Source organism: Peromyscus eremicus, chromosome X, assembly GCF_949786415.1.
Source record: "Peromyscus eremicus chromosome X, PerEre_H2_v1, whole genome shotgun sequence".
In the NCBI taxonomy this organism is placed as follows: domain Eukaryota; kingdom Metazoa; phylum Chordata; class Mammalia; order Rodentia; family Cricetidae; genus Peromyscus; species Peromyscus eremicus.
Window position 1 is genome coordinate 81735440 of NC_081439.1, and position 18463 is coordinate 81753902.

The 18463-nt window shown below is 43.6% G+C and overlaps 1 protein-coding gene across 1 annotated transcript in view; it reads right to left on the bottom strand.

Moving 5' to 3' along the window:
• Positions 1 to 18182, bottom strand: part of Trmt2b (tRNA methyltransferase 2 homolog B) — a 41785-nt gene extending 23603 nt beyond the window's left edge. The window contains exons 1-5 of the mRNA XM_059250700.1: positions 17941 to 18182; positions 16843 to 16897; positions 14255 to 14389; positions 13354 to 13453; positions 12295 to 12365 (exon numbers count right to left, since the gene is read on the bottom strand). Coding sequence (XP_059106683.1) covers positions 12295 to 12365; positions 13354 to 13453; positions 14255 to 14389; positions 16843 to 16897; positions 17941 to 18161 — 582 coding nt within the window. The 5' untranslated portion in view covers positions 18162 to 18182. The remainder of the gene's footprint in view (positions 1 to 12294; positions 12366 to 13353; positions 13454 to 14254; positions 14390 to 16842; positions 16898 to 17940) is intronic.
• Between the last annotated feature and the right edge of the window lie 281 nt (positions 18183 to 18463).

The following is an 18463-nucleotide window of genomic DNA, read 5'->3' on the forward strand; positions in this document are numbered from 1 at the left end:
AGGACCAACAGCAAACGCTGTCAGGGATGGGAGGACTTCAAACATGTTGGTGAGAGTGTAAATCAGTGCTGCCAAATGGATTTCAGTATGGTTCCTCAAAAACCTAGAGACAAAACTACCGTTAGGATCCAGCCAGACCATAGCACCAGGTATATGCCCAAAGAAACCCAAATCAGCATAACACAGAGAGAGATGTCTGCCCATCCACATTTGTTGTTGCGCTATTCAAAATAGCCAAAATGTGGAGCCAGCCTAGATGTCCATCAGCAGAGGGACAGGCAAAGACAAGGTGGTATATAATACACAATGGAGTTTTATTAAGCTGTAAAGAAGAATGAAATAATGTCATTTGCAAGAAAATGGATGGAATGGGAGATTATCATATTAAGCCAAAGAAGCCAGACTCAGAAAGCAAGTAAAATGTTTTCTCTCATCTATAAAATGTAGATTTTTTTAAATGCATGAAAGCAAAAGGGAGACTATTTCAAGGGACAGGGGAACCTGAGGGAGAAAGATACACATAATCCAAGTGATCCTATTAAAACTAATCTGATGATGACACCCCCCTGCCCATCACAACTCTCAACAGCTTCCCAATTTCACTCACAATAATGGTAAAAGAACTACAATGATCTCTCACTACACGATATGGCCTGTTAATGTTCACCTCATTGCCCCCTATTATTAACTTGCACCTTACTACCTAGTAAACACGCACCTGAGTCTGTACGTTACTTTCTACAGAAAGCCAGCCATATCCCAAATGCTCTTAGCTGGCCTTTGTGGGTACCAGGCACACATACACACACACACACACACAAAATTGCTCTTAGCTGGCCTTTGTGGGTACCAGGCATACAAACACACACCAACACAGACACAATTGCTCTTAGCTGGCCTTTGTGGGTACACACACACACACACACACACACACACACACACACACACACAATTGCTCTTAGCTGGCCTTTGTGGGTACCAGGCATACAAACACACACATACACACACACACACAATTGCTCTTAGCTGGCCTTTGTGAGTATCAGGCATACAAACATACACACACACACACACACACACACACACACACACACAATTGCTCTTAGCTGGCCTTTGTGGGTACGAGGCATACAAACATACACACACACACACACACACACACACACACACAATTGCTCTTAGCTGGCCTTTGTGAGTATCAGGCATACAAACATACACACACACACACACACACACACACACACACACACACATTGCTCTTAGCTGGCTTTTGTGAGTACCAGACATATAATTACACACACACACACACACACACACATACACAATTGCTCTTAGCTGGCCTTTGTGGGTACCAGGCATACAAATACACACACACACACACACACACACACACACACACACACAAAATTGCTCTTAGCTGGCCTTTGTGGGTACCAGGCATACCAAACATACACACGCGTACACACAGAGATACACCATACAAACACACACACGACACAATTGCTCTTAGCTGGCCTTTGTGGGTACCAGGCACACAAATACACACCACACACACACACACACACACACAATTGCTCTTAGCTGGCCTTTGTGGGTACCAGCATACAAACATACACACACATACACACAGAGATACACACACACACACACACACACAATTGCTCTTAGCTGGCCTTTGTGGGTATCAGGCATACAAACACACACACACACACACACACACACACACACACACACAATTGCTCTTAGCTGGCCTTTGTGGGTACCAGGCATACAAACACACACACACACACACACACACACACACACACACACACACACACGTAGGCAAAACACTCATACACACGATAAAAGGAAAAATAAATATTAAAAAAAACAAAGCAGAGAAAAAGCTGAGCTGGAGGTGGTGACTCATGCCTGTAGTCTTGGCACGTAAAGGGCAGCATTGGGGAGATAGAAAGCTCCAGACTAGCCTAGGCTACATACAAGATCTAGTCTCAAAACTCACAAAAGGGGAACCTGAAGAAGATACAAGGTTTATCACCCCCACACAGTCCAGGAGAGGCTCGTGCTTGAAGGTACAAAGTACCACAAAAGGGATGCAGGCAGTACTGTAATTCTGTCCAGCCCACTGCTCCCTTACAGTGTACTCACTAAACTATTCTTCCTAAAGATCAAGAACCTGAGAAGACAGTAACATGATAAAGAACTCGGCTAAAATCAGTGTTTGACTAAAAATCGGAACACAAAAAATAAGTGGGAAAGGGATACATACTTCTAGTCCCATCACTTGGGAGACTGAGGCAGGAGAAGTGTAAGTTTGATGCCAGTTTGGGATACAGGCCAGCCTGAGCTACATGGCAAGACTGTGCATCAAAGCTGGGAAGCAAAGAGATAGCTTCACAGTTAAGAGCACTGCTCTTGGAGAGGACGCATGTCCAATTCCCAGCATCCACACAGTGTCTCACAATCAGAACTCCGGTCCCAGGGGATCCAATGCCCTCTTCCGCCTCCACAGGCACTAAGCACATGCGGTGTACAGCTATAATTGCAGGCAAACACCCATACACATAAAAGAATTATTTTTAAAAAGGGAAACAAATTCACCCTTTCATCCCACCAAGAAATTGCTCGATCTGGTGACCCTTCTTTATCAGGTGACTGGAGGCTCTTCTCAGGAAAAATCTGAGCCACAAAAGCACTGACCCTTTTATACCAAGCACAAAATGAAGAGATAAGATCCAGCAAGAGTCTATATAAACCTGTATTACTAACAATAGGACCCTTTCTTTGCACACAAGCAACTGGGTGGGAGATTTGAAGATGATTCTTTGAGAAAGTAACAGCCCCACATTATTGCTCTTGACTGACAGAAACATGAGAGAGAGCCCTACAGTCACTAGAAGTGAACCCAAGAAACAGCATACCTACTCAAGCCCAACCCCCAATTGGTTTTTTTAAATATAAACAACCAGGCAAGCTGAGGAAAGCCTCCATGATAAAATACAAAATTAAAGAGGAAGAAATCCCAAAGGGGACAAATGATAGACAAATGGATAGATGGACAGATGGATGGATAGATGCTACATTACTGAAAACAATAGGGTGTTAAAGGAACAGAGATAATAATAATAATAATAATAATAATAATAATAATAATAATAATAATAATAGAAGAAAATCAGCAAACATTTTGGCATTTAGGTCAAGAATTTTTCACAAAAAGGCAAAAAAGTTGGAGAATATGAGGTAGGAAAGTGTTAGAGGTTATAAAAGCAGCCAATGAACTCTAAGATTCAAAGAATAGGAGGTAGAAAAAAGAGAACAGCCGGGCACGGTAGTGCACACCTTTGATCCCAGCCCTCAAAAAAGCAGAGGCAGGAGGATCTCTGAGTTCAAGGCCAGCCTGATCTACAAAGTGAGTTCCAGGACAGCCAGGGCTACACAGAGAACCCTGTCTCCAAAACCAACAAAAAGAAGAAGAAGAAGAAGAAGAAGAGGAGGAGGAGGAGGAGGAGGAGGAGGAGGAGGAGGAGGAGGAGGAGGAGGAGGAGGAGAACACAGAAAACAGAGCAGATTGAGAAGATACTCAAAGAAAAAGAAAATTCTCTATATTGAAGTATTGGTTCCCAGATGGACAAGTCCTAAGAAGTGTTCAGTACAATGAAGTAAAGAAAGGGCCACATGGTCATTAAATTTGATGATAAAGACAGATTTCCCTACACTAGGCATGGTAGCTTATGCCTGTAATCCCAGCACTTGATAGGTAAAAGCAGCAGGATGGCCAAGGTTACTGAGCGAGACTTTGTCCCTCCCCACCCCAACCCTCAAAGAAAGGAGAAAAGGAAAGATAGGTTCCCTAAAAGTGTCCAAGAAATCAGGTAAGGAAGGAGGCATCACCTACAAAGGATCAGGATCCGTTAAGACCCACACAACCCTGCTGACAGGATGACCGTGAAACACAGTCTGCAAACTTCACAAGGTCAAGTGATTTCAAAGCCAGGACTTTCAATCTACAGACATTTTCAGTCTTTTCAGGGTAGAAAACAAGTGTTCCACACAGACCTGTAAAAATCTAACAATTATATCCTAGATATCTTTCCGCAAGAAGCTACTGGAGATTGTACTCTAGACAAATGAAGGTACAAACCAAGAAAGCAAGAGAGGATGTAAGAAAGAGGAAAGACAAGACTACTGGGTAGTGCCACATAAATGTAATTGCAGCACTCGAGAGGCCAAGGCAGGGCTGCGCCAAATTCAAAGCCAGCCTGGTCTCCATGTCTCAAAAAAAAAAAAAAAAGAATCTGTCTCAAAAAGTAAAGCGGGGTGTGATTAAGGAAGACACCCAACATATGCCTCCGGCCTCAGCATGCACAGTGGCATGTATGCACTCACAGGCACATGTGCTTCTGTGCAGCAGTTTCCTGAGATAAAACTCTCCATCTTGGAGCTCATTAAAACACGGGGTGTTAAAGGGGAGATGAAACAGCAGGATATTTTAAGAGGAGGTAAAACACTTCGTCCTTTACAGAAGATCCTAAGCTCAGAAAATAAACAACTCAATGACTTCAGGAAGTCCCCCAAACTGATCAGATTCACTAGACAGTTCTTCCCAAAGCATGTGTAAGCTGTGTAAGTAAGAACTGCTGAGAGACACTCTCAGACAAGCAGGGATACCTATAAGAGACAGATCGGCCAAGCTGCCTGGAAGAGACACTCTCCAGCCTGTCGAACTGCCTGCAGATTGTACAGTGCACTCTAGGTTTCCAGCTTTGACGGGCTGTCACCCATGCTGGGGTGGGCTTTTCAGGATGCAGCTGTCTTTGAGTCATTTCTGTTCCTGTAAGTAGATCCTCCCCTATACTCCTGGAAGTAACCCCAATAAAACTCACTGGTTTGCCAAGCTCAACTGTGGTGATATCCCCACTTGAGTCTATCATTGGCTCCCTACCTAGAGTAAGTAGACATTTGACTACGTCTCCCCAGGGAAGAGTGTCACACAAAATGTGTACATATGCCCCCAACACACACACACACACACACACACACACACACACACACACACGTTAAGAGAAAGAAGTCCCAGGATGATAGCTATGAAGAAAGGCCTAAATGGGGCCAGGAAGACAGATTCCAGAGAAAAGGTCTTTGGGGAAGAACAAACAGAAGCTACTGAGCAGATGGAAAACACTAATGGATGCTTGACAGAGCTTTTAAAGCATCTAGGGAAAATTAGCAAAAGGTTCATAGAAAACTAAGCAAGTATGGAAAGGAGGCAATTGACCATGCCAATAAAAACAAAAACTTAAAATGTATCTATACTACATAGTGCTATGCAGCTAGAAGAAGGAACTGTAAAAGAGAGGACATGGTGTTTGAAAAGAGATGTGAAGACGGGGTCCAGGAGGAATTAAGGAGAGTAAAGGGGTAAATATCATCAAAATATATGGTATAAATACATGAAATTCTCGCCAGGCGGTGGTGGCACATGCCTTCAATCCCAGCACCCGGGAGGCAGAGGCAGGTGGATCTGTGAGTTTGAGGCCAGCCTGGGCTACAGAGTGAGATCTAGGACAGGCACCAAAACTACACAGAGAAACTCTGTCTCGAAAAACCAAAATAAATGTGTGTGTGTGTGTGTATGTGTGTGTGTGTGTGTGTGTGTATGAAATTCTCAAATATATAAATAATATTCTCAATGGAAGTACAAGCCAGCTGTGCCATAGGCCTGTAATCTCAGTACTTAGGACATAGAAACAGGCAGTTCAGAAGAGTTCAAGGTCATCCTCAGTTACACAGTAAGTTCAAGGCTGGGGACATGAGACAGTCTCAATATATATATATAATGTTTAAAAACCCAAGTGTAAAACACTGTATAGAGTTAGCCATTCTTTAACTACAAAGGGAGAGATTTAAAATATCTAACATTTTTTCAACACAAAAAAAGACAAAAATAGTTGCTGTAAAAGGAGGGAAAAGTCTGGAAGAAGGGTCAGAGATCAGTATTTGACCTCTCTCTATATTTGTTTGAGACAAGGTCTCTCTAATGTAGTCCTGGCTGTCCTGGAAGCTGCTAATAAGATCAGGCTGGCCTCAAACTCACAGAGATGGCCCTGCCTCTGCCTCCCAAGTGCTAGGATTAAAGGTGTGTGCCACACCCAGTAAAATTTGACCTCTCTGAATGCAACTTTATTTTCTAGATTTGTCTCTAGAATCATGTAGCTATTTTAAAAAATTATAAAATGAAATTAAATCAAAGAAACAATAAAAACAAATCTACTAAGATAAAGATATAGCTCAGTTGGGACTATGCTTGCCTAGCATGTGCAAGACTCTGGGTTCAATCCCCTGTACCATATAAACCAAGTGTGGTGGCACATGCCTGTAACCACAGCAGGAATTTTCCAGTAGAAACAATAGGATAAGCAGTTCAAGGTCACCCTGGCATGGAGGCACACACCTTTAACCTCAGCATTCTGGAGACAGAGGCACGAAGATCCCTGTGAGTTCCAGGCCAGCCAACAGGGCTACATGGTGAAATACTGTCTTAGAAAAAAAGTTCAAGGTCATACATAGTAAGCTCAAGACCAATGTGGGACATGGATATGGACACACATGCACACACACACACACACACACACACAGAGAGAGAGAGAGAGAGAGAGAGAGAGAGAGAGAGAGAGAGAGAGAGAGAGAGAGACCGTGATATAAATAAATAACTTTTTCAAAAAATTGAAATCTTGGTCTGGTAGGGGTGTTTATACAAGCATAAAGACCTGAATTTGGGTCCCAGCACCCATGTTAAACAAACAGAAAAAGCTGGGCATAGTGGCATATACCTGTAATCCCAGCAATGGAGGATGGCAGGGAAAACCAGGAGGGTCTCTGGGCTTGCCGGCATCCAGTCTTGCCAAAAACTCAGAAGGTCCAGCTTCAGTAAGAAGCCTGTCTCAAGAGAATAGGGTACATACTGATAGGGGAGAACACGCAACGCCCTCCTGTGGTCTCTACAAGCACGGACGTAAGTGCACACACCTCACACCCATGGGTCCATACACACTATAGACACACAAAATTAAAATAAAAAGGGTTTTTTAATCTGAAAAAGTCAAGCTTATTGGCTCCCACCTACAACGCCAGCTCTCAGAAGCTGAGGCAGGAAATTAAGTGCAGGTCTGAGGGCAGCATGAGCTACATGGGAGTTCCAGGACAGCCTGGCCTTCAGAGTAAGACCCTGACACAAAAAGGCAAAAATATCAAAAGTGAAAATAAAAACGTGGAGCCATGGGCTGGCAAAATGTCTCAGAGGGTGAAGTTGCTTGCCACGTAAGCCTGATGACCTAAATTTAATCCCCAGAACCCACATGGTGAACGGAGAAAAGCAAATTCTCCAAGCCATCCTCTCTCCCCACTCATGCTAGGGCACACAGCCATGCACCCCCATACACAAAAGAAATAAACTTTTGAAAACTAAGTGTCTGGACTGAACATCTAAACCATTCTCTATTTTGGCCCCAAACAATAGAGTGTAACAACTATTTACATAGCTGTTGGTTTACTATTTACACAGCATTTACACTGTATTAAGAATTACAAGTAGCCGGGTGGTGGTGGTGGCAGCGGCGGTGCACGCCTTTCATCCCAGCACTCGGAGACAGAGCCAGGCAGATCTCCGTGAGTTCAAGGCCAACCTGGACTACCAAGTGAGTTCCAGGAAAGGCGCAAAGCTACACAGGGAAACCCTGTCTCGAAAAACCAAAACAAAAAAAAAAAAGAATTACAAGGAGGTTGGGGATTTAGCTCAGTGGTAGAGCACTTGCCTAGCAAGCACAAGGCCCTGGGTTCGGTCCTCAGCGCCGGGGAAAAAAAAGAATTACAAGTAATCCAGAGATCATCTAAATATATGGGAAGACACCATTTCCCATGTAAGGGACTAGAGCGTCCACAGATGTTGGTATTATGGGGAGCCTGGACCTAGACCCCAAGGACACCAAGAATAAATCTTGTTAAAATCCTGACTTGAGAAAAACAACTATAAGAAAAATCAAAACACAAGCCAGGGGTGGTGCTCACGCCTTTTACCTCAGCACTTAGAAGGCAGAGGCGGGTGGATCTCTGTGAGTTCGAGGCCAGCCTGGTCTACAGAGTGAGTTCTAGGACAGCCAAGGCTTCACATAGAGAAACCCTGTCTCAAAACAAAATCAAAACACTAGATAAATTAATATCAAACCTAAATACCGGGTATTTTATATTATGGGTAAATGTCTATATTTAGGTGGGGTGGTGGTATAAAATTAAATTTTTAAAAGAAATTATCTTCTCCTAGAATTCATATCAAAATGTTTACATTTTATGTGATATGCCTACAATGTGCTTCAAAATAATCTAAAGAAGATAGATGGAAAGTAGATGAGAACACAGATTAAAACAGTAAGTATTAGTTCACCAAACATATGCCACACTCACAAACACTGTACATGAATCAACGCTGGGTGCCATATGAAGTTCAGATAAAACATAGCCGCTACCTCCACAGGCTAGTGTGGGAAGCACCCAGACAGTGAAATATGGTGTACCAGGTGCTGTACAAGAGATGCACAGTAGAGATACCCACGTACAGAGGACAGGGATCCTTAATCAGAGTGAGGAGCTGGATATGGTTTTCTATTGAACTGATGCTTGAAGTGAATCTTGGCAAATAAATATTTATTGCAGTGGCTGCACACTGGAAACGTTCTAGAAAGAGAGGGCAGGCAGGCAGGCAGGCATGAGATAGCGTGGCAGTGCCACCCGGGTTCAGGACAAATGGGAAGAAGAAAGCGGGGAGGCAGAGGGCAGAAGATAAGGCTGGGAACCTTGTCATGAAGATCCTAAAGTGAAAGGGTCAAGAATTGAAACTTTCATTCCAAAAGACACCGCGCAGGGCTGGCAAGAGGGCTCAGTGGATAAAGGCACTTGCTGCCAACCCTGGCCGCCTGAGCTTGATCCCTGGGACCTGCATGGTGGAAGGAGAGAATTAGCTCTAGTAAGTCGTCCTGTGATCTCCACATGTGTACCATGGCCTGTGTGCGCATGCATACACAAACAAACACATACATACACACAACGAACACAAACACAGCATAATTTTAGGGGGAAAAAACGAGTTAAAAATGACTGGGCAACCACTGTAGAACTTTCAGCAGGAGAATGGCACTGTGTTATCTTCACTTTACAGGCCTCTGGGACTCTGAGTGGAGAGGACATGGAGAGAAAGGCTGGAGGCAGGGAGACAAGTGCAGACATTAATGTAGTAGTCCAGATGACAGAGAATGGTCATTTGAACTCAAGTGCCGACAGCGCAGAACCGGGTGGAGTCAAGGTATTTCTAGACTAGTAAAACCAGCAAGGACTTGGAGATGGCTTAGATGTCGAGGAGGAAGGGGGGACTGAGACATGAGCTAAGATGACACAAGTTTCTAGTCCACTAGAACGCCCATAAGTAAACTGTGGCGGGAACATTCGGGAAAATAAGAGGGTAAGCTTAGTTTAGGACTGCGGTTAGCAGCAGGAGGAAACTGTGTTCACCAGGGGCCACGTAGGAGCAATTTTAGTTATTACCACCTAATGGTACCTAGTAGACGAGACACTACAGCCACTGCTAATCATGATATAATGGACCTAATAGCCCCTCACAACTACAGCCACTGCTAATCATGATACAATGGACCTAATAGCCCCTCACAACTACAGCCACTGCTAATCATGATACAATGGACCTAATAGCCCCTCACAAGAGAGACTAATATAACCCACACAGCAACAGCACAGAAGTTGAGAAGACCAGATTAGGACAACACTGATTTGAAGATCTCCAGCTGATTGCTTTCTAAGGATGCTCAGCAGCCTCTGGGAACTTCTTCAAGCTTAAGAGGGCAACAGAATGTAAATACAAGGTAACAGCTATCCTTTTATTAAGTAGCTATTCAAGGAACCAGTTAAGGTTGGGTGCTATCTCCCAAGAATATATTCAGAAAGCAGAAGGCCTACGATAGAATCCTCAGAGACACCAACAACTATAGTAGGAAAGGAGAAGTTGTGAACAAGATAGGAGGAATGAGCCGGGCAGTGGTGGCGCACGCCTTTAATCCCAGCACTCAGGAGGCAGAGTCAGGTGGATCTCTGTGAGTTCGAGGCCAGCCTGGGCTACCAAGTGAGTTCCAGGAGAGGCACAAAGCTACACAGAGAAACCCTGTCTCGAAAAACCAAAAAAAAAAAAAAAAAAAAAAAGATAGGAGGAATGTTGGGGCTGGAGAGATGGTTCAAGGATTAAGAGAGCTTGTTGTTCTTGTTGTTCTTCCAGAGGACCCAAGTTCGGTTCCTAGTCCCCACATCAGGTAGCTCACAGCTTCCTATGACTCTAGCTCCAGGGGAACCTTCACAAGTACTCGCGCACACACACACACACACACACACACACACACACACACACACACTAAATATTTAGAAAAGAGACAGGAGGAAAGCCATCAGAGAATGGTATCAAAAACCAATTGAAGAAGGTAGTGTTTCAGGAGGGAGACAGGAATAAGACAGATACAGTGCTAAAGGAAGAGAAAATAAGTAAGCTAGGGGCAGAAAGCTTCTATGGGCTTTGACAAAACCGAGGTCACTGGTGGCTTGGACAAGATCAACTTCAGTCGAGTGTCTGAGACGTAAGTAAGAACTATTAGGATTTCTTTTTTTGGGGGGGGCGTTTCGAGACAGGGTTTCTCTGTGTAGCTTGGAGCCTATCCTGGAACTCACTTTGTAGCCCAGGCTGGCCTCAAACTCACAGAGATCAGCCTGCCTCTGCCTCCCAAGTGCTGGGATTAAAGGCGTGCGCCACCACCCAGCCTATTAGGCTTTCTTAAAGGTGGGAAATACTAATCAAACTATGAAGAAAAAAGAGCTGTGAGGCGGGTGTGGGCAAAAAAACAGGAGAAGGGGTATGTAAGGAAGGACAGGGAACCTAAGAAGCAGGGATCAAGTCCAAACAAAAAGAAGCCTAAGCTTTGACGGGGCAAAGGGAAACAATGACTTCTTCCACTTAGAAGAATGGTAGGACTTCAGTGACATTTGCAGATGGACAAACAGCCAAAGAAATTTGCTTCTGAGAGCTTTTTACATTAATCTTCCAAAACCAAAGGGAAAGGTGAATCAGTTTAAAAAAAAAAAAAGCAAAGAAAGGTAAGAGTTTCAAATAATCACTAACAAGAGGCCAGTGACATGGCTCACTGGAACAGTGCTTGCCACCAACATTGACCACCTGAGTTTGATGCCTGAGACGCTTGTCCTCTGACCTCCCCAAGTGTACTGCAGTATACACGTACATGTACACACACACACACACACACTCACACCATGCACATAAATAAATGTAATAAAATAGAAAAATCCCCCACAAAAAATAGGACAAGAAGGTGATTCGGAAGGAAAATGAGTCTACAAAAAGAGCTGTGTCCTAGATGGGGCGTTATCATGTGCCCCACAAAAAAGCAGCACCCCAATGTCAGAAGCAAGAAGCATGAAAACGGTAGGTGCTGGTAAGAATGCAGAGGAGGAAGCGAGTCCTTGGGGAGTCTAGTTCAATCCTCAGCGAGGTCTCAGCCTTTGGTTGTTCCTGTCCATGAGCACAGGCATCATTTAAACGAACCACCACTGTAGCCACGCTCCAGGTACACTACCTGAAACACAGTAGGCACCCAGTAGTGGACTCATAAAACAGATGGATTCAACAATGTCTCAGGGGTCAATCCCATGAGAAATTTGTTTTTTGTTTTTGTTTTTGGTTTGTTGTTGTTGTTGTTGTTGTCGTCTTTTTGTGGTGCCGGGACTCAAAGCCAGGTCTTCATCCATGATAAACAAGCGGTCTACCACTGAGTCACAGCTCAGTCCCACGATAGCTGCCTTATTGCCTACAACTCTCAGGGTATTTCTTTGTTCTGCTGAAAGCATTAACCTTTTAAATATTTTGAACACCTGACTCAACACAGTGGTCTCAGCAGTACCTCTTTCCTGCTAATTCCCTGCTACTAACGTCCTTGTACCCCTTGACATTTCCAATAACAACAGCAGTTCTGCCTCCCACTCTCTACTTTCCCCGGAACAAAACCCGGACAATATTCTGCCCACATTAAAAGCTAGGCTTTCAGCACAGAGCCCCTCATTCCCTCCAGCAATAATCACAGCAGGCACCAATATTCAAATGTCAGGGACAGAGCGGCCAGAGACTACAGTGCCCCAGGTTATCTTCTACTCACCCCTGTTCATTTTTACCTGAGCTACTTGACTGTGTTTTTCCGGGATGTTTTTCAGCTGGCTACACGGTACACAGACGATATTCCCATCTACGTGAAGAAAAAATGATTTATTTATACGGTTTTCATCCTAACCCAGCAGCTGGAAGTCCCTCCTTTGGAGGCATATGTTGATACAAAGAAGCAAAAGTCCTAATTCAAGTACTTAGCTATTTTTTTTTTTACAGAGAAAACCTAATTGTTCCCTGGTTTAGCCATTCATCAGCTAGTTCTTAACTGAGCTAGTCCTAAACACTTCCTCTCATACCATGAGTGTGCTATGTGACGATATCTGCTTTCTGTTCAGGTTTTAAGAGGGAAATAAAATGTAATGGGTTTTGTTTTTCTACTAGTGAATAATCAAACACTGACGTCATAAAGTCATTTAATTCAGCACATGAAGGGAAAAGCCAAATGCATTGCTTGCCCTAATGAATTATAGTTCAAGGCATATGGATATTAAACAGTGTGACTAATATCAAATGATGGTGTTTCAAGTCAAGTTATTGAAAATCGGCAAATAAAAAGCTCAGGAATGGAATCTGGGAATGGATGCAGGAACTGAGTTTCAGAAAATGCCATTGTGATTTCTGTCCCATGTACCCCACTTTCCCTTCTAATTCTTTTAAGATGGATTGAGCACAGAAAGCTCTAGTCTTTAGGTCTATGAGGATGGGGATTGACAGTGACTCCCAACCAAGGAGGGCACTGCTCCCAATATGGACAGGAGCAGAAACAAGGATTCCAATGTCAATGATGAGGTGGCAGCAGTGATAATGGAAACATTCGCTCTAAGCCCTCACTGGGTTATCTGGCAAATTGCATTTAGAGGAAGAATAGGCAAGGGCAGTGATCTCTCTTACGTTGTAATCATCAGAAATTAACCCAGATCAACCTTGCCATCAGGAGCTGTATCCAAGTCAGCGTTCTTTAAGGTCTTTGTGTGTTCCACTCCTGTTGACACTGTTATCTGCATCCTCCTCACCCTTCGCCATCACTGGTTTGTGTGTCTGTCTGTTTTGTTTGGTTTTCTACTGACCTCTCCAAGTTCCTAGGTAGTACCCCACAGTCTTTGGGTTGCCATCTGGGCCCCGGTTCACAGAGAAGGTGGACTTATTTCGGTAGCCATTGACGATGGGCTGGAGAGGACAGAAGCAAAGGAAGAAGAACAAGAGATCACACAAAATCAAAGAGATAACAAGAAAGAGAATGCAGCCATGTTCTCTGAATGGGGACCAATGACGCTGACGGGGAAGGCATGGTACACGTCAAAGTCTGTGGCTGAAATGATCCAAACACTCTTGACAGCATATTTCTCATCTGTGCTGTCGATCTGCTTTTGAATAAAGTTTCCTTGCTACTCTGAAAAAGAAAAAGAAATTCCAAGCAGGAGCCAGCAAACCTGACCTGTCAAGAGCTGGAATAGTTTAAGCTTTGCAGGACATATGGCACCTGTCATAACTACTCGATGGTGACACTGTAGCCCTGAAAGCAGCCACAGACACAAACAGGAGGGTTGGGCTATAACACACAAAAAAAGATTTGGTCTAAGGGACATGGTATGCCAATTTCTGCCATAAATGAAATTCTGCTATTTTGGAAGCACTGTTAGGCAGGTTTTTAAAGTCTGGAGTCTGCCTAAGGAGGCAGTATGGTAGTGGCTGATAAAGTGAGCTCTGTATCAGACAGTCCAGAATATGTAAACATTAGCTCTGACACTTTCTAGATGTGTGCACTAGGTAAATTGCCCAGTCCCTGTATTCTCTGATAGCTTCATTTACAAAATGACAGTGCCTATCCCTCAGGGCCATTGTAAAGAGAAGAATGAGAAAATGATGCAGGATAATCACCCGGCTCCAGCAAGTACCCAGTGAACACTGTTGATATCATTAGCCATTTCAAGACCACAGTGGGTAAGAACTAGGGAGGTGGGGACTTACAGAGGGTATAATAGGATGGAGGTGACAGCGCAGCCCCTCAGAATGGGGTGCGGCCACTCTTCCACTGACTCCATGGAGCACTCGTAGGGACGACTCTAGTCTCTGTATAATTTTCTTCTGAGCTTCAAATTTCACCTGCAACAGAGGGAATATAAGCAATGCAGCAAAGAATTTTGTATTTTCACTGCAAAGGATAGAAAAGAAGACAAAAGAGGCTCTCTCCAAGATTCATGGGTTATGCACTTAGCAGATAAGAGACGCAGGAAATCCAGCACAGGCAAAGACTTAATAAGATGCTAAGGAAAGGTCAAGAGGGAGTTCTGTGTGAGCTCATCTTTTCATCTGACCTTTAAGATTAAACACTTAAAGTATATGTCAGTGCTGCCCAGTAGAACGTCCTGTAATGGAAATGTTCTCTCTGTGCTACATTCTCCACACACAGTAGCCACTAGTCATGTGTGCCTAGAGCACTTGAAATGGGCCTCATGAGACGACGGAAGGACTCACGGGAGAAAGAAGGTTAGGCACACAACATGCCAAAATGCATCAGGTAATGCACACAGGAAAGAAGCTTTCAGAGAACCAAGCAGAGGGAAGGAGATGATTCTAACACAGTGTTCGAATGGCGGCCCTTCAGAGGATCCCTGCTCAACCTTGTCCTCAAGTTCTGCACCCAAACGCTTGGGATTCAGTTTCCTTGAAGGTCACTGTATGTTTTCTTCCTGCTGGGCCTGTTCGCCATACCTGACCTTGCAGCCCTTGTGTTCTTATTTCTACTGGTCGCAGCCATCACCTGACTTCTCCAGATTCCCAGGGCGTACCCATGGTGTTTGGATTGTTTGTCGTCTGGGCCTGGGCTCCTTTCTAGTTTCTTCCCTGTCATTCTTTGTTTTTAGTTCTTTCAGATTTTTTAAATTTACTTGTTTTTATTTTATTGTGTCTGGGTTTTTTGCCTACATGTATGTCTATGCACTATGTGCGTGTGTGCGTGTGTGGTGTCCATGGAGTTCAGAAGGTGTCAGATTCCCTGGAACTGCAGTTATATACAGTTGTGTGCTGCCATGTGGGAGCTAGGGATTAAACCTGGGGGCCTCTGTGCTCTTAAGCACTGAGTCATCTCTCCAGCCACCTGCTCTTTCTTTTCTTAAGACAGACTCTCACCATGTAGCCCTGGCTGGCCTGGAACCCATTATGTAGACTAGGCTTACCTCCAACTCAAGAGCCACTTATCTCTGCCTGCCAAGTGCTGGGATTAAAGGTGTGTACCACCATGCTAAGCTTTTTATTGTCATTCTTGTAGCTGAGTGTATGTAAGAGTGTGTGTGTGTCTCTGTGCGCGCACACTCTTATACTTTCCAACACAGGATGTAACAAGAACAGCACCACTTTATGCATATCAAATGACTAAAACAAAATAAGAATATGGGGCTGGAGAATTGTCTCATCATTTAGGAGCACTTGTGGTTCCTGCAGAGGACCCAGGTTCGATTCCCAGAACCTAACAACTGTCCGTAGTAACTCCAGTACCAGGGGATCTGACCTCTGAAGGCACCAAGCATGAACATGGTGCATGTACACATACACGTAAGGCAAAATACTCATACATATAAAATAATAAATGAATCTAAAAATTTTGTGAAAAGAAAGAAAGAAGACTATGACAATAAGCCTAGAATTTTCCCTCGAAGACCTAAGATTTGTTTGTAGAAGCAGGTGCCAAAAGGGTCACCACTTTGGGAATAGTATGAGGAACTGAAAGTACACTGGGCAGAGTATTTGATCACCAATATGGAACAGGTATGGTCCATAACATCCTCAGAGAACTGAGGGAACCAGTGGATGGCTGAAATATACACATATACATTTTATCTATTCTTACACAGCCCAGTTCAAGTGGGTGCAATTTCCTTCTTTCATCTAGCACTTCTAGTGAACAAAATTGCTCCTGGCAAACAGGAAATCTACATTATGCTCAAATTGTTCTCTAATACATCAATCCATTGGAACAAATTTGTTTTCAAAGCAAGCATTATGGCAAAATTGACTACACTTAAATTTAAATAGACATATGTGGCTGCTGGCTCCTGTGTTGGGAAATTTGACTCTATTATTACCCATACACACAAGGATGACAAAAAAAAAAAAAGAACATCAGCAATTGGATAGACGGGCCTAGAGTTTAGAAGCTATAACTAGCCTAATGTTCAATCGTCAGAGTCATTAGCAAACCAAATTTAAAGACCTGCAGGGTGGGCTGGGAACATGGTTTCCTTGACATAGTGATTGTGTGGCATTCGTGAAACCCTGGGTTTAAGCCCAGGAACTGTATACAGTAAGTGTGACGGTGTACTCCTGTAATCCAGGAGGCAGGAGGATCTAAAGGCTACAGGTCATCCTTAGTTACATAGTGAGATGATAGTGAGATGGAGACATGCCTGAACTACATGACACTTTGCTTCCAAAAAAAAACAAAACAAAACAAAAAGATGTGTGGGGCAACTGGACTGAACTCTCCAATCAGGTTTTCCATAAGTCTAGTTCTATTCTGCTGCAGGAGTATGGGGAGAAGACTCAAGCTAGATACCTACCTTGAGCTGCTCTTCATAGCTCAGCCTCCAGAGTGGAGTCACAACATCAGCCAGCCTTGAATAAAATAATTCAGACACATCGTTAAGGATCGAAATATGTACTGAGCACCTATTATGCATAAGTACTTCCTGCCACCAATCTCTCTGATGTTTTACTTAAATTCAGAAGCTACAACTGACTCTTATTCCCCTAAGGAGATGGGAGTCTGGGAGAAGAGCCCATTTTGGTGATGCCTACTACTTAATAAAGCAGAACAGATGGGCAAATTCAGTATAAGAAAAATCCAGATTTATCAGGCGGTAATTAGTCATATTACAAAAAGCTTTACTTCTAGGAGCTTCTAAAAGGTTAACCTCCTTAATGCTTTTAAAATACAATTTGATTTCAAAAATACATTTGTTGCATAAAATAAGGTGTATTTCTGCTTGTTTGGCTGTAACAGGACTATTCATGCCCAATCCATGTAGTAATTTTTCTTCTCTCTCCTTACTCCCCTCCCCCATCTCTGAAACAGCGTCTTACTATGTAGTCCTGGCTGGACTATATAACTATATGTAAACCAGGCTAGCCTTGAACTCACCCACTGCTTCTGCCTCCCAAGCACTGAGATAAAAGGCATGAACTGCCATGCCCTGAATAGTATTTTGATTTTTATTTGCTGAGTTTTTACATGGTTTTAATTTATTTTCATTTTTACTTTGGTTTTGGAGACAGGCTTTCACGTATCCCAGGCTAGCCTCAAACTTGCTATGTAGCTGAGGGTGACTCTGGCTCTTCCTGCCTCCACCTCCTGATGGCTGCACTTTCAAATGTGTCCCACCATGCTCAGCTCCACGGACCTTCTTTCGAAGCAAGTTCCTAATTTAAGATCTCCTTCCTGACGAAGATGCACTCTATGACAAGAACACTGCCTACAATCCCAAAGTAGTTCTATTACTAGCCTTCACAAGGCCTCAAGATTGCCCTGATCACACTACTTCAAGTACCCTCATGAACTGTCATAATGCTATGTTAGTCAATATATTAGCAATACCGAATGTCAGTGGCCCCGTAGATTCTGACTTGCTGAAAACAAATGGCATCAGCTTCAGTCTTACCTCTCCTGCCAGGAGTCCTCTAGTGACCTAAAGTGCCTTTGTTTCTTCTGATACTTTTGTCGGCTTGGATGCTTCCTGACTGTCACACTGGTGAAATCTCCCTTATGTGCTCTGCCCCAAAAGGACTGTGACAAATCTGGTGGGTTTGTGGTATACCAAGGAAGAAGTCCTGATTTGGAGAAGAAACCCACCCTGGAAAGGAATAATCTTGGGTTGTGCATCAGGACTCTTCTCTTGATGCCTGCCAATCAAAGACACACACTGAAATTCACCCACTGGCAGGTGGATGCAGAGGCACAATTCTTAAGGCCCTTTGTTCATTTACAAATACTTATGGAACCCCAACACCAAGCACAGTAGTAGCACAGTATATGCAGTGAAATATACCTTGTGAACACAACTTAGGGCATGCAAGACAGAGTTTTAAGCCAGACACGATGCTATAGGCCTATAATCCCATCAATTCAGGAGGCGAAGGCAGGAAGATCCTAAGTCCAAGGCCCATCCAGACTACGCAGTGAGT